The sequence below is a fragment of the Podarcis vaucheri genome (assembly GCF_965113315.1).
Source record: "Podarcis vaucheri genome assembly, chromosome: 7".
NCBI classification, from domain to species: Eukaryota; Metazoa; Chordata; class Lepidosauria; order Squamata; family Lacertidae; genus Podarcis; species Podarcis vaucheri.
The window spans coordinates 66,414,561-66,429,575 of record NC_138765.1 but is presented as its reverse complement, the minus strand read 5'-3'; the positions used below and the strand labels follow the sequence as shown (position 1 = coordinate 66,429,575).

At 47.7% G+C, this 15,015-nt stretch overlaps 2 protein-coding genes across 3 annotated transcripts; one reads left to right on the top strand and one right to left on the bottom strand.

Annotated features, from left to right (window-relative positions):
• Positions 1–2,900: 2,900 nt before the first annotated feature.
• Positions 2,901–7,029, top strand: LOC309538144 (UPF0688 protein C1orf174 homolog). 2 transcript variants are annotated; one of them, XM_082233438.1, is made up of 3 exons: positions 2,901–3,073; positions 3,871–4,359; positions 6,312–7,029. In XM_082233438.1, exons 1-3 carry the CDS (start codon positions 3,059–3,061, stop codon positions 6,420–6,422), a joined length of 615 nt encoding a protein of 204 aa, XP_082089564.1. In that variant the 5' UTR covers positions 2,901–3,058; the 3' UTR covers positions 6,423–7,029. The 2 variants fall into 2 exon arrangements, with proteins under 2 accessions (XP_082089564.1, XP_082089563.1); XM_082233437.1 differs by lacking the exon at positions 2,901–3,073 and adding an exon at positions 3,074–3,197.
• Positions 7,030–7,134: 105 nt separating this feature from the next.
• On the bottom strand, positions 7,135–14,823 carry DFFB (DNA fragmentation factor subunit beta). Its single transcript, XM_082233436.1, has 7 exons — positions 14,607–14,823; positions 13,869–13,995; positions 13,171–13,359; positions 12,544–12,623; positions 11,442–11,612; positions 9,524–9,624; positions 7,135–9,195 (listed from the first exon to the last, which is right to left on the bottom strand). Exons 1-7 carry the CDS (start codon positions 14,712–14,714, stop codon positions 8,976–8,978), a joined length of 996 nt encoding a protein of 331 aa, XP_082089562.1. The 5' UTR covers positions 14,715–14,823; the 3' UTR covers positions 7,135–8,975.
• Positions 14,824–15,015: the final 192 nt, after the last annotated feature.

Here is a 15,015-nt window from a genome sequence, read left to right as displayed (position 1 = left end):
GTCAGCTCTGAATTGGTTCTGCCCAGTGATTTCGCTCAGTGATTTCGCTCAGTGATTTCGCTCTGTGATTCAGCTTAGTTCAGAGGCTGGCCGCATCTGGCTGTGCTCTGATGTCCATCTATCCCACCTTCGTCGCCAGTATTAAGTTGTGGGTTGACATAGCAGCCGGCACAGCGATTCCTTCAAGTAGCTCTTTATTAAGGTAAGCTGGAACAGAACTAACTGTGAACAGCTCAGCCGGCCTGTATTTATAGGCAGCCGGCTGTCAATATTGTAACCACAACAGCCCAGAGTTCCCGCCTAAAATAACTGCCGCGGACCTGAGTGAAAACAATCTACAGACCTGAGTGAAAACTATATACAATATCCCCCTGTTGGCCCAGGGTGAAACTACACTACATAACAAACAACAATTTTATTATTTGTACACCGCCCATCTGACTGGGTTGCCCCAGCCATTTTTGGCGGCTTCCAGCATATATAAAAACATAAAAAATATTACCCATTCTATGATGCCGAGCCTGTGCTAGACAGCACAAGAGACTGTATGGATATTTTGGGTGTATCTTTGATGCTTGTGGATTTTCAAGAAAGTTCTGTGTGTCAAAGTTAAATATTTTTATGGGTCTGGACAATGTTTATTTCCAAGAGGGGTGAGCTTTTATGCATCCAGTCTCTTCAAACTGCACAATATTGATATCTCCAAACTGGCCTATTTGAATGTTTTTGCCTAACTAGAATGTCTGTCTTTCCTTGAACTCTGACTGGCAGAAATTGGGTTTGCTGAGCCAATGGCCTAACTCAGTTTTGGGGGGTTTTTTAAAAGCAGCTTTATGTGTTCATTTGTTTTTCCTTTCTTGTTAGGCTTGGTATTAACTGTGGAGAGTAAAGGTAAAGGGACCCCTGACCATTAGGTCCAGTCGTGACCGACTCTGGGGTTGCAGCGCTCATCTCGCTTTATTGGCCGAGGGAGCCGGCGTACAGCTTCTGGGTCATATGGCCAGCATGACTTAGCCGTTTCTGGCGAACCAGAGCAACGCACGGAAACACCGTTTACCTTCCTGCCGGAGTGGTATCTTCTTGCACTTTGACGTGCTTTCAAACTGCTAGGTTAGCAGGAGCAGGGACTGAGAAATGGGAGCTCACCCCGTAGCGGGGATTTGAACCGTAGACCTTCTGATCAGCAAGTCCTAGGCTCTGTGGTTTAACCCACAGCGCCAACCACTGTGGAGGGTAGCAAGCTGCAAATGAGGCCAGCAAAGGCTATTGTGTGTTTAAAAGCTAGAGGAAGAATTTCTACAGATGCAGCTACCTCCCTACAGTACTGTGACATGAGAAGGTTCACCTGCCAATATTCCCTCTTCAGAGCTGAAGAAACAGGAGCCTTTTCTCCTTTCTATATGCTCTCCTTAGTTACACAAGATATTTAACCTATGTAACCAGGGAGCAGTTGTTCATGCAGAACAATTGGATCATTTTAATTCCAGAATATGGTCCCCTACAAAAAAAGAGGGAGAGGCAGTATGCCAAGTGGGTGGACAGCAAATAGCAGAATAGCAACAAATATCCATGGCTGAGAAAACATGGAAACGGAAGTGCTAAACAAGTGCAGGGAAGAGCCAGGCATTTGTGACTTCTTATACTGAGTCAGATCATTGCCCTGTCTAGCTCAGTATTGCCTACACTGGCTGGCAGCAGTTCTCCAGGGTTTCAGGAAGGGTTCTCTCCCAGCCCTAACTGAAGATGCCTTTGGGGATAACCTTCTGCATGCCAAGGTGCTCTGCGATTATTTTTTGTTCTGGAAGGAGAGGGCACCTGCTGTTTCATCCCACCTGTTATCAGAAAAAAACTGCTCCTTTTCCCTTATTGGGTATCCAAGAGCCCGTATAGAGTCCTTAAGTAGGTTCCCTATCGGAAGGAGAAAATAACAGAGGCCAGCCAGAGAATACTGAGAAGTAAAGCAGCTAGTAAGCTTGATCTTTATTAACTGTTGCAACAGGGTGCTCAGTCCCACATGCAGGAGGCAGGAGGGACCCTGAACAATGGCGTGCAAGCCCTTATATAGACTTTAGAAGTTGCCCACCCTGTAGCCAGAGACCACCCCCCAAAAAATCATGCATACATCACAGAAACAGGCGGTCTACAGCAAAAATCCTGTCTGCCAGAATACCTGATAATAGTCACTGAATACCGGATAATAGTCAGGCATTACCTGGACAGCCCATTCTTTTGTGATGGTAAATACTTTAGTTCCTGAATCCAGGTCACAGGCTCACCCTATTCATACAGACATATGCCCTTAAGACAAGTAAGCAAAAGACAATGGAGAGGCTTTCCCATTTCCATCCTCCTTGCAGAGAAATATTTGAGGTTACTGTGAGAGTCAAAATGGTTTGGGAGAATCAAAATGACTCCAGGATTGTTATCCTGTACTATTTCAGACACGTGGCTTATATACTTATGTATGTGTTTGCCTCGTACATTTATGAACGCTTGTTTTATATGTGGGACCTTAGAATTCTTATAGCACACCTAGCCTAAAACCTAGGATTTCTCACTAGCGGGCTAGAAAGGAGTCTTTGTGAAACGTGAGATTCAGATCGTGTCTCTCTATACTTTTTGTGGCTCTGTGTTTCCTGTATCGTCACCAGACATCACGGTTGCCCTCGAAAAAGATGTCCGTTCTTTCCTCAGTGTGACCTCCTGAAGTCCTGGTTTCGTCGTTAATAGTAGTAAAAAGAAAGACAGACGGCGAGGGTAAGGCGGCATCCCTATAAGTTCTGAGTGGGGTGAAACACAGAAGAGACTAGAGACGCTTGATTTTTGTCTCTGAGCAACGGTGCCCTAAACAAAGATGGCGATGATCTCGCTTTCCTGGGGGCGGAGTGACGTAGCGCACAGAATAAAATGGCGGCCGTGACTTCTGAAGGAGCCTGAATATTGATCTTGGTTGGCTGTTTTCCCTGCGGGGAGGCTGCGGAAGTAGCTCTGCGTGCCGCCGGAAGTTGGTGATGGTGCCTGGCGGACCTGACCTGGTTGCGGACAGACCGTCTTCTCCATGCGGGCCGGGAGTGTGAGTCGAAGGTGGAGGTTCTGCTCCACCCTGATTTGCATATGCTAATATATATTGATACATTTAAATAGTTGCAGGTTGGCGGTGGCCGTTAGGGATGCTTCACCATAGAGGGCTGCCCGTTGTGCGTATGCTAATTTATGCAAATAATTGTCACGTGTTTGTGTGAATTGGTCGCCGGGTTAGTAATAAACAGGTTTTGTTTCATGTGTTCTTATTGCATCGTTTCCCTAAATATCTCAAGGTGATCACATGGGTGACCCTTCTCCCAATGAAGGGTTCTCACAACACCCCTGTGACCAAGAGAAAATGGCTCAAGATCAGCCGGAGTGTCAGTGGCTGAAGGGGAATTTGAACCCAGGCCTTATGGCGTCCAAGTCCAATTATTGCGTTGCTGTCTCTTTAAGTCCATTCTAATAAGATTTCAGGATTTTCATATGGGCTTAACTTGGATAGATAGATCTATTATATTTGCTTTGCAGAATCTTAGATTTCTTTGTAGAGATGATGGTTAGTAAGAAAAAAATTGTTTTGTCATTGATATCCCATCATTCCTTCCAAATTGCTCTGAGGGGCATATGGAGTTCTCTCTCCTTTCATCCTCTCAACAACCCTACGAGGCTGAGAGGGACTGGGTCAGAATTGGGTCATTGCTGAGTTGGGTGAGATTTGAGCCTGAGAGTTCAATAATAGTTTCCTATCTCTGTTCTGGGCTAACTGAAACTCATTTTTCTGTTTATCATCAATTTGATGTGGAGGTTTGAGTCTCAATGGCTTTTTTGTTGTTGTTCGAACAGGGTCCTTCACGCAAAGCAACTGACAAACGTCCTTCAAAGAAGCTAAAATGTGAAAAGAAAAGCCTGGCCAAACGGGAGATACAAGGAGCCAATTTCTGTGCGAGCACCAGCCACCTTCTCTTCCCAAAAGAGACAGCCAATAAAGCCACCTCAGGCGTGAAGTTTCCACACCTCAAGATGATGCTGCAAAGCGAAGGGAAGGAGGTTCCTCAGATGGCTGAAGAGATGCTGGAGGCTGAAGTGAAGCCATCAGCGTCAGGTACGGATGGCAAAGCCCTCTTCCAGCCCCGTGTCCAGAATGTGGAGGAAGAGAATGAAGAAGAAGAAGAGGAAGAGGAGAGCTGTGGAGCTCGGTTGTCGGACGACTCTGAGATGGAGCCAGAGGTGCTGAGTCAAGGCTTCAAGTTGGACAACAGCATTTTCTTGAATGAGGACAGCAACCAGCCACTGCCAGTAGACCGATTCTTTGGCAGTGTGGCGTTTATGCAGGTAGGGGAAGGGGGTCAGCAGAAGGAAGCTTGGGGTTATGGCTACAACCCAAATCTCACTCATTTAGGAAGCTCTCGTATTATTATTATTTATTATTATTTTATTAAACGTATATCCTGCCCATAAGAAACCAGAGAAAGAAAAACAATTTTTAAAAATAAAAACATTTAAAAACAGTCACATAGTCATCACAGCTAATAATTTCAAGGGTGCCCAAAATATATGTCTTTGTAGGACTTCTGAGACAACTAATAAATTTGGGTAGGGGAGCTTTTTGGCTCCTTATTAGGATCTAGTCTCATGAGCTAAATTTTAAGTATGGGTGAGGTTGCCCACCTGTCATTCACTTAACTGCTCCCTTTTTTGATGGAAATGAATGTTTTATGTCGGTTTGACACTGAAGGGCTGAGGGAGACATAAAGTGGTGTTCAATGCTAGTCCTACTCAAAGTAGTTCCATTGAATGGTTATCTTAGGTTAATTAATTTCAGTGGATCTACTCATGACTATGACATAGCTGAATACAACCAAGAATAGATAATTATTTTCTTGTTTTACTATAAATGTTGTTGATTTATCAAGTTTTTGTTTTTATTTGCCTGGTTCATATAAACCAGCAGAATGAAAGAGATGCCAAAGAGTTTCTTTGCAGTTCAGAAGCTTGTAGCTCCATTTCTAACTTTTATTTTTCTCAGGAAATTAAAAAGTAAATTCAATTTGTAATCATTGACTGAATAAATTGCATTTTTAGTATATCAAACATGATAATTTGATGGCAAACCAATTTATATATTTTAATACATTTTATGTTCCTAAAGTAACTGTCAGGGGTTCAGAGACAGAGGCACAGGTGAGGGGGGAGACGGAGAGCGATGGGGAAGAATCCCAGGACAGTGAGGAAGAGGATGACAATGACTTGAGGTCCTCCATGAGTCTCTCAAGTGAATCGGAGGATTCCCAGAAGGGGGCGCCCCTAGTCAGGCCAAGGGGGGTCACAGGGGGGACCTGCCAGGAGCAGGGAAGCAGCAGGGAAACCCCGAGTAGGAGTGGGAGATCGGGGCCGGCTTCCCAGCAGGAACGAAGTGAAGAGAGTGGAGTTCCCAGTGTGACACACGGAGCGGAGCAGGATGGAGACAGGGGAAGGAGATCGGGGCAGGACGTCCTGCCGGAAGAGGCGGAGAGTAGTACAGGGAGTAGTGTAAGTGTCAAGAGGAAGGTCAGGGGTAGCGAACGCGCGCCAAGTTCAAATGTGGAGGCGCGCGGAAATGGAGAGAGCCCGGAGGAGGAGCCTGGCCCCAAAGCACGAAGGAGGGGGGAACAGGCATCTGAGGAATCCGCTTCAGGAGAGAGCAGGAGGGAAGGAACCCAGGGGGGCAGAAAGACCCTGCGGAAAAGGAAAGACAGGAAGAGGTGGACCAGCAAAAGCCTCTTAAGCTGGTGTAGGGGCGGGACTGATTCAGAGGGGACTTCAAACGTCTAGCCTAAGAGACGCGGGGCTGCGCGCTCCGGTTGTGGAACCGATAATGAACTGCAATAAACATCCTTGTATATAAGAAGAGCCTGGCGTTGGTCTTTTGTGAGCTGAGACCTGAGGCAGCCCTGACAGTAACAAAGTGACTTTTGATCCATTAAGGGTGCTAAAAAAATGCATTTTTTTTTTCAATTCCCTCCCCCCCCCCCCAAATTTCCCAGGGAGGGGGAGAATGGAGGGGGAACAGTTCTTTTCCACAGCTTCACAATTTCCAGAAACTTTACATGTCTAATCGGTTGTCCTGGATGTTTATGCATTCTAGGAATAACATGGTACCTTCCTGATGCTGTTGGACTACAGTTCCCATGATCCCATGCTAGCTGAGGCTGATGGGAGCTGGAGTCACACAGAGCCCCGAGTGGTCTGTCTGAAGCAACCTTGGCCCATGCATTAAGTCTGCTCTTGGCTTGTTCCTTTCCTAGGACCTCCCAGCCCATCCTCTCTCCCGGGTGTCTGCCAGCAGGCGAGAGCTGAGAAAGGGACACTTCATAGCCAAGGACGATGACGACGATGAAAAGGAAGAAGTCGCTTGAGCACCGAGCACTGACCCGGTCACCTTCAGTAGCTGCCATTTCTTTTTCCCTGACGCAAATGTGCATCTCACCACCGTTGTTGCATCTTCTAGAGAAGTGCATCTTCTTTTCTGAAAAAGTTAACCCGCCCAGTTCAGATGTTGGAGGCAAAGTCACAGACTGCGTGCGAGGCAAAGGCAGAAAGTCAGCAGAAAGTTTTGACAGCACTTGTTACGAACAACTCCTGACTCCCAGAAGGGGAGAAGAGCAAAGAGTTCCCAGAAGCAGCATGTGTGGGGGAAACAAGTCAGTATCTTGATTCCTGTGAGAATGCAAGCTTGGAAGGTGGGAGTTGTGGGGTCACTTCGCAACTTCCTGCAGGCTCTTAGACCTCAGGGGTTGCACCAGCAAGCTTGGGAGGAGGGTTTGCAGGATCTCTCAGGCACAGTGAGAGATGCTAGCTCCAGTATGAATGACTATCCCCTCCAGCCTCCTTTTCCAAAGAGGTAATGATCCACTTTGCCTACAGTATTTCTTGCACTGCTGATCACCCAGGTTGCGAGGCAGCGGCCTGGAACGGCAGAAGCTTAGTAGAGAACTAATTAAAAACGATTTATAGAGCCCTTAAGTTGTGTTAGTTCATGTTGCAAAGCGGCTGATGCCAGAGAAGAGAAATCTGCTCTCTGGATTTTGTTGCTCTTAATGAACGGAAGACTGTCAGATAGTTCCCAAATGACAGTGTTATTTGTGTTGGCAGGATTTTATTTAATTTTTATTGCACATGCGGAAAACACAACATGGAGGAGCGGTGCAGAAATTGAGGAGCCACAGGGCTAAGCTGGGCAGCAGGGGAGGGGGGGCGTTTACCAAATTTTCTACCTCAGGGAAGCTTCTACCCCATTTGATCTGCCATAGAAGCCTAGACTATTGCAGAGGATTTTGAGAAATAATAGAAGAGCCCTGCTGGATAATAGATGTGTCATCTAATCCAGCCTTCCAGATGTTGTGAGCTCTATAAATTCCCAGTAACCACCCAGCAAGGGATCAGGGATGATGGGAGTTGTAGTCCAACATTAGAGGGCAACAGGCTGGGGAAGGCTGCTCTGTTCAAACGTCTTACAGCAGCAAGTTGGGTGCCTCCAAATGGGCATCTGGAAACCAGGCATTCTCAGAGTTTAGCTCCTCTTAGTCGCCTTAGCTAATTACAGCTGATAATCCTTTCCTCCACTAATCTGTCTAGCTCTTTATAGCAAGTTAGGCTAACCTGCATCCCTCCAGATGTTCCTGGACTCAAAGCATACTTGACAATTGGTTGTACAAACAAGCTAAATTGGGAGCTGGGGTCTCAACATTTGGAGGGCTTTAGGGTATCCTCCCCTGATTTAGAGTCAAATTGAAAGGAAACCACCTCTGTTTCCTGCACGCCCCTCCCCAAAAGTAATTGGGAGGTATTTTATTTACTGTGTTTATAGCCCACATTCTTCTCCAAAGAGCTTGAGGTGGTGTACATGGTTCCCCCCCCTCCTTATTTAATCTCCTCAACAGCTTTGTGAGGTAGGTTAGCCTGAGAGGCAGCGACTGGCCCAAGGTCAGCCAGTGGGGCCAAGTGGGGAGTTTGACCCCGGTCGCTCTAAGCATTATCCCACACAGCTTAGAGAACCAGTTGTCTGTGTGACATCACAGTGCTCATTGCATTAATCCCTGTCCTCCTTTCTATTTGCGTGGCTAGCAACCAACATTTTGCATGTGATACACGCCTTGTGTCCTGGACTTGTTGGACGCAGAGGAATGGTGGGAGGAACCAGCTGGGGAATCCCCAAGGGAAGAAGGCTCAGAGCCAGGGGATTGGTGGGACAACAATGAGGAAGAAGACTGGGAGGAGGAGGTTCGGAAGCTGAAGAGGTAATAGGGCTTGGCGTGAAGGGGAAGTTGGGGGGGGAGCATACAGTTGTCCTAAATGTGTAGGACTTGTTTCTGAACAGACATGCTTAGGACTAGACAGGAGAGCTAGATATGCTACAGAAATAAAATCAGGGCTTTACAGGCTCTGGGCTTGAAATGAAGGATTCCAGCATATGTGATTGGTTTCTTATTTTTCCTGTTCCGTTCTGCAGTATGCAGGATAAGCCAGGCTGAAAATGGCACAGAAAACATAAGGCAGTGAAGCCATTTTCTGTTTCTACTACTTGATTTAGGGCTTCCCCGTGCTTTGCATGGTGGAACTTCCGCCACACGAGTACTCATATAGGTAAACAGTGATCCTTCCATTTAAACATTGCAAAATCCCCATAGGATGTGAAGAAGAATCCATTGTTTGACTTGGGTGACGGCATGGGCCCTGGCCAATAGGCACCCACATCAGGGAAATCAATGGAGTCGCCAGCATTCGAGAGTTCAAAAATGTGTGCCCTTCCTCCTGATGGAGACGGGCACGTGGAACTGAGGTCAAGGGCCAAGAAGGCATTGGGACTCCACAAAATAAAGGCTTGTCTGCCAGACCACCCACCCAAGTGCTCAGGAAAAAGTTACATCAACCCACAACCTAGAAGTCAGTCCCTTGGCAAATGGGGGGTGTCACTTCCGGATCTTGTGGACCCCTTTCCGTTTTCGGTAGATCTTGCTCTTGTCACAGCTGAGGTTGTGGTAGGCTTTCTTGTGGCAGGCAATGTGCACCAGTTTCAGATTATGGACGGTAAACAGCAGCTGGTAGAAGTATTCCCAGTTCACTTCCCTTCCGTCTCGGCCCTTTACAGCTTCTGCTAACGTCGGGAGGACCGTCCGCTTCTTCTCAATTCTGAAACAAAGCAAGCCCTATGGATGTTAATATCTGGGGACCCAAGGCAGTGCAAGTTCTGTGCAAACCCAGGGGAAATGGCAGAATTCTGAGTCCTGAATCTCAGGGCTCAGGGCTGTTGCTTTTCAAGTTCATTTTAAAGTAACACCCATTGCCCCACCCAGCATTGTAATGTGGCCCCCAGAAGGCTGCCTGCTTAGCAACACAGTCCCTGGACTGGAATAGGTTGTCCAACCCCAAACTAAGAAGAAATCAGTCTGCCTTCCGGTGCCTTTTGCCTTTCCAAAACAGCAGGAAATGCCCGTTCAGATATTGCACTTGTACCTACACATGGTCGAGGTTCCAGGTGCTAAAGAGGACTCTGCTCTCTTTGTTCCCATACGGATTGATAGAGTGTTGGCTAGGGCAGTTTTCTGTATCAAAAGGGCCCTGCGGAAAGACGACAGCATGAAAGAATAATACAGTAATTTTATTATTTATACCCTGTCCATCTGGCTGGGTTTCCCCAGCCACTCTGGGCAGCTTACAGCATATCCAAAAACATAATAAAAACATCAAACCAAATAAAAACTGAAGCTGAGAGTTCATGGAGAAAAGGGAATACATAAATTTACATAAAAATAAACAAGTTTTAATAAATCTCTGCAAGGGGACAGGGTGTCATGGAATGAGGATCACAGCTCCCTCCTGTGCCCTTGTGAAGCAGGTTAGGCTGAGAGGCAGCAACTCTCAGCAAGCTTTGAGGCCGAGTGGAGGAATCTGAACCCTGGTCTCCCGAGTCCTAAACCCTAAGGCAGTGGTTTTCAATCACTGTGCTGTGGCACCCTGGGGTGCCTTGAAAGATGCTCAGGGGTGCCACAAGTAACACTGGCTTCTGACCCTCTTCCCTCCCTCCTGATTCCCTCTCACATCTTTGCCTCCCAAAGGCTTGCACAGCTGCTTGTTGCAGCAGCCCTGGCTACAAGCTCCACAGGTGAATGGTGCCTCTGGGGCCTTGGAGCAAGCAAGCAAGCAGGTGAGGGAGCCCACCCAGCCAATCCGCCAGCCCTTGCTGTTGGGAATGGACAGACAAGTCCCAGGCCCCTGTGGGGCAGTGTGAGGAGGTACCTCTCTTTGAGGGGACAGCTAAGAGACCAGGCACAGTGGCGGCAGCTGCCCAGAGGACTCCCGAGAGGAGAGGAGTGGAAAGGAGGCCGAGGGAATGCTCCACAAGGGAGGGTGTTTGAAAAAGGGTGAGAGGCTGCCAGCTCTGCAGGCAAGATGTGACATAACTGGGCTTCTGAGCCCCACAGGGGTGCCACAGAAAGAATGTCGGTGGTCAAGGGAGACGTGGACTCAAAAAAGTTCTAAACCTCTGCTCTAAGGAATGCAACTGAGAACTAAGCCAGTTGGGACACTGCAAGGGCCTATCCAGCTCTGCCCAAAGGGAAGCTCGGAGGCCAGGTTCAATCAGAGGCTGAAGAGAGAATCCTGCCAGGGGTAGCGCCTGCTCTGTCTCCATCTCTGTCCCACTCACGCTGCTGCCGTCGGAGGTTCACCTCTTGCCCAGAGTAGCTGGGGAGACTCAGCCAGATGTGTGGGGTATAAATAATAAATTATTATTATTATTATTATTGCCCGCCATGGATTCCCTTCCCACTCTTCTGAACTGTTTCAGTTGCTGCTTCTGAAACACAATCCTTGCCTGTCCCTTCCTTGGACCCCAAAGAACTAGGACCTCATTTCCCCAAGACATGGGGGTCTGAAGCCCACCAGAACCTGTGAAAAGGGGTCCTTAAGGGGTATGGCTTGAAGATGCAGGTGAATCTGCTGACCTCATCAGAAGTCTAGGCAGCTGGCCCAGAGGTCAGAACCCCTGGCTGTTGGTGGCCAGTGTTTTTCTTGGATGGTTTGGAACTCTGTATTGGAGTGGAGAACATGTGGCCCTCCAAGCCTCTCCATCTGGCCCCCTGATTTCTGCCTAGGCAACACCCCTCAAGTCCTGCTCTGCACCTTGGGTGCTTTTGTCTGGCTGAATTGTGTCCTTGAACTCTGATAAGGCCTCTTGCTTGCCTGGATGGTGGGGGAAGGGGGAAGTCTGACCAACTAGTATACGGCCCCCTGAAGGTAACTTAGGAGGAAGTGTGGCCCTCTGCCTGGAAAGTGTTCCCCATCCGTGCCCTGTGTCTGTTAGAACTCTCTTTTTTTTAAGACAACCGGATATGGACACACAGTTAAGCAACACCAGAAACTAGTTTGAAACTTACTTGACAAGAGAACCAGCCTTCTGGCGTGCAAAGGCAGACCTTCTTGTCTTCTCTCCTGTCAAAATAACAGCCATTGTACCTCTCTGACTTTAATTTCAACAGCATCTCTTCCGCAATCTCTTTGAATTTAGCTTGGACGGCCGGGTGGAGTGCGGAAGCATAGTTGCCGACCTTTATTTAAAACGAAACAAACAAACAGAGCTGTGGCGTATTCATGTATTTGAGGATTCCTACCCTATGTTTGCGGGACGCGGGTGGCGCTGTGGGTAAAAGCCTCAGCACCTAGGGCTTGCCGATCGAAAGGTCGGCGGTTCGAATCCCCGCGGCGGGGTGCGCTCCCGCTGCTCGGTCCCAGCGCCTGCCAACCTAGCAGTTCGAAAGCACCCCTGGGTGCAAGTAGATAAATAGGGACCGCTTACCAGCGGGAAGGTAAACGGCGTTCCGTGTGCTGCGCTGGCTCGCCAGATGCAGCTTTGTCACGCTGGCCACGTGACCCGGAAGTGTCTCCGGACAGCGCTGGCCCCCGGCCTATAGATGTGAGATGGGCGCACAAACCCCAGAGTCTGTCAAGACTGGCCCGTTTGGGCAGGGGTACCTTTACCTTTACCTTTACCCTATGTTTTGGCTGAATGGATCTTCAAGGTGGTTCACAAATGCATTGGGTGGTATTCAACTAAGTTTTACTCAGAGGTGACCCATTGAAATGAATGGGTCCAGTTTAGTCATGTTCATTCACTACACTGAGGCTGCTCTGAGTACAACTAAGCTGAGTGGAATCCACTAACTAAAAGAAAAATGCAAATGAAAATGTAAGATGGGTAGCTAGCCCCTCTGCCACCCAAAATCTTCAAAAAATGTTTTTTTGTGCTGCATAAGACCCCCTCAGACTTGTGATTTTAAATATTTGTGTGTGCAATCGGACAGTCCTGTGTCCAGTAGGGTCCCCTACTGTGTAACTCCCCAGCTACTTCCCATTTATAATCATTATAATACTGTTTAAATATGACCTTTGAAACTTTTACTAGCTTCTTCCATATGGCCCTCCCTGTGATAACTGATGCATCTAAAAGGTGAACTATGGGCTGCATCAAACATGCCTTACCTCTTTCATGTAACCTCGGATCCTGCTCTCGCAGCTGTAGCGCATGTAACTGGACTTCGTCTTAAAGCGAGAGTCAACCCCTAGGAGAGAGGGGGGAAACCCCATTAACCTTCTACCCACATCTATAAAACAGGCCCTTCTGAAAGCAGCTCTGAAGCCTTTTTAATACCCAAGGTGTGGGGCGAAGAACCCCTATTTGATCTTACTCCTGTACAGGCAGTGTGGTGTAGTGGTTAGAGTCCCAGATTATGTATTTCAGGCCTGAGTATTTCAGGCCTTTGGCTCAAGATCATAACACTATCTCTGCATGAGCTGAGATTGAGAGGTGTGCAGGAATCAGTGCTTTGTGTTGGGCTTTCTCTTCCAAGGGGTTTTGGACACACCCAAAACAGACTCCCTTGCAAGGTAGTAGACTCTCCTTCCTTGGAGGTTTTTAAAGAGAGGTTGGGTGGCCATCTGTCAGGGATTCTTTAGCTGTGATTCTTGCATCGCAGGGGGTTGAGCTAGATGACCCTTGGGGGTGCCGCCCAACTCTGTGATTATATGAAACGTGTAATGTTTAGCAAAGAATAAGAAGAAAAACAAAACCCTCCTTAAGGGGCATGTCGGCACTGAGGCAGAGCTCACCTTCGAACCATCTCCCATCTTCCTCTCTGCTTTCCCCTGAAATATTTTCACTGAGAGTCTGAATGAGGTCAGCCAGCAGCTTCCGTCTCTTGGGGGCTTCCTCGTCAGAGAGCAGCCCTTGCGCTGCGCGAATAACATCGTCCGTTCGGCTGGAAAAGGCATCAAGAAACCGCTGGATCTCGCTCACATCTGCAAGGTTGTTAGAGTGGGGGGGAGGGTGTGTGCAAAATTATTCGGGGTTGCTTGTTCCTGCTTTAATCAAGATAATTTATATTATTATTAATGGTTGTGAAAATAATCAGTAATTAGCATTAATTTTTAATCAGTATTAACAGCAATAATGAAACGCTTAACATTTTCAAAAGGCTCTCAAGCATTCAAAGCATTTGCAATATCTGACTAATCTGAATGCATCAAACCTGGATTTATCCAAGTCAACATGGTTATATTTGTGTTGCGACCAATTACAGTAATTCATGAAAGGAAGGGAAGAAAGAGAAAATTTCTACTTCATAGAAAATGTGCATGCTCACCAACAACGGAAATTTCCCAGTTAACAATACTATTTCATAATTTATTAATTTCATACAACGCTATGTGATATTTGTTGGCTGGGTTATGTGCATACACTCAAAATGCATGAGGATGGTGGATGTTTTCAGGCGGAGGAATAGAACAAAACTCCCTGTCCTACTCACAGCCATGCCAGCTCTCTCCTGGGGGTAGCAAGATGAGTTCCGAATGATCTGGAATATGCTGAAAATACCCTTCCGTCACCTCTGTGCCGTCCTCATATAAGCACAGCCGGCAGTCAGTGTAAGGGAGCTGTTGGGAAGGTGACACAAGGCACATGGAGTCAGGGCAGCTGTCACAAGACACAGGAAATTCCCCCGCCAGCCCTCTCCCCAGACCAACTTTTATTCTTTTCTTACATTTATGTCCCACCTTTCTTCCGCTATAGAACCCAAGGTGGTGTGTATGTGGTCTCCCATCCAGTCCTCAGTCCCCAACCTGCTTAGCTTCCGCAAGGAGGTGGCCTCATCCTAGCCAGAGCACTGGGGTTTTGTTCAGATGCCACCCTAAACCATAGTTTGCTTGCTCTAAACCAGTGTTTCCCAAACTTGGGTCCCCAGCTTTTGTGGACTACAATTCCCATCATCCCTGACCACTGGTCCTGCTAGCTAGGGATGATGGGAGTTGTAGTCCAAAAACTGTGGAGACCCAAGTTTGGGGAAAACTACCCCGCTTCACTGGATTAAAGAAGGGAGTTGGACTATATGACGCTCGGATTCCCTTCCAACTCCAGTTCTGGGATTCTATTAACAAGCAACTTGAGCACCTGCAGTTGCTCAGCGGCGCCAGCAGGGGCCGCTGCTTGCACTTGATTTCCGCGGCGGTCCTAAAGCCCGCTGCATACCCAACCACCTCAATTGCACCTGCAGGAAGGCGCAGGCCTTGGAGAGCAACTCCTTCAGGCTTCTTGCCGCCACTCCGAATTTTCGATCGCTGCCGAGGCTACGGATTTTGAACGCTTTGGGTGCCATCGCGCCGCGGGCGGGGCTCGAACCCACAGGTCCTGCCTTCCGGGTCTCGGCCCCGAAAGGAGCGGGGCTCTGATTAGTCGACAGAAGTGCTTGTCAAAGCGTTAGGACCCGCCTCTGTCCTCCCTTAAAGGAATAGGAGATTATTTTTATTGGTCAACATCGATCCGCGACCGATAAGAAAAGGTTTAAGGAAATGATTAATTGTCTACTTTGAGGACAATGCTACATTAGCACCAAATACAGTACTTCCTTATCTAAGCTGACAAATCTGTTTTATTCGTTTTCTTTAAGCCGCATGCGC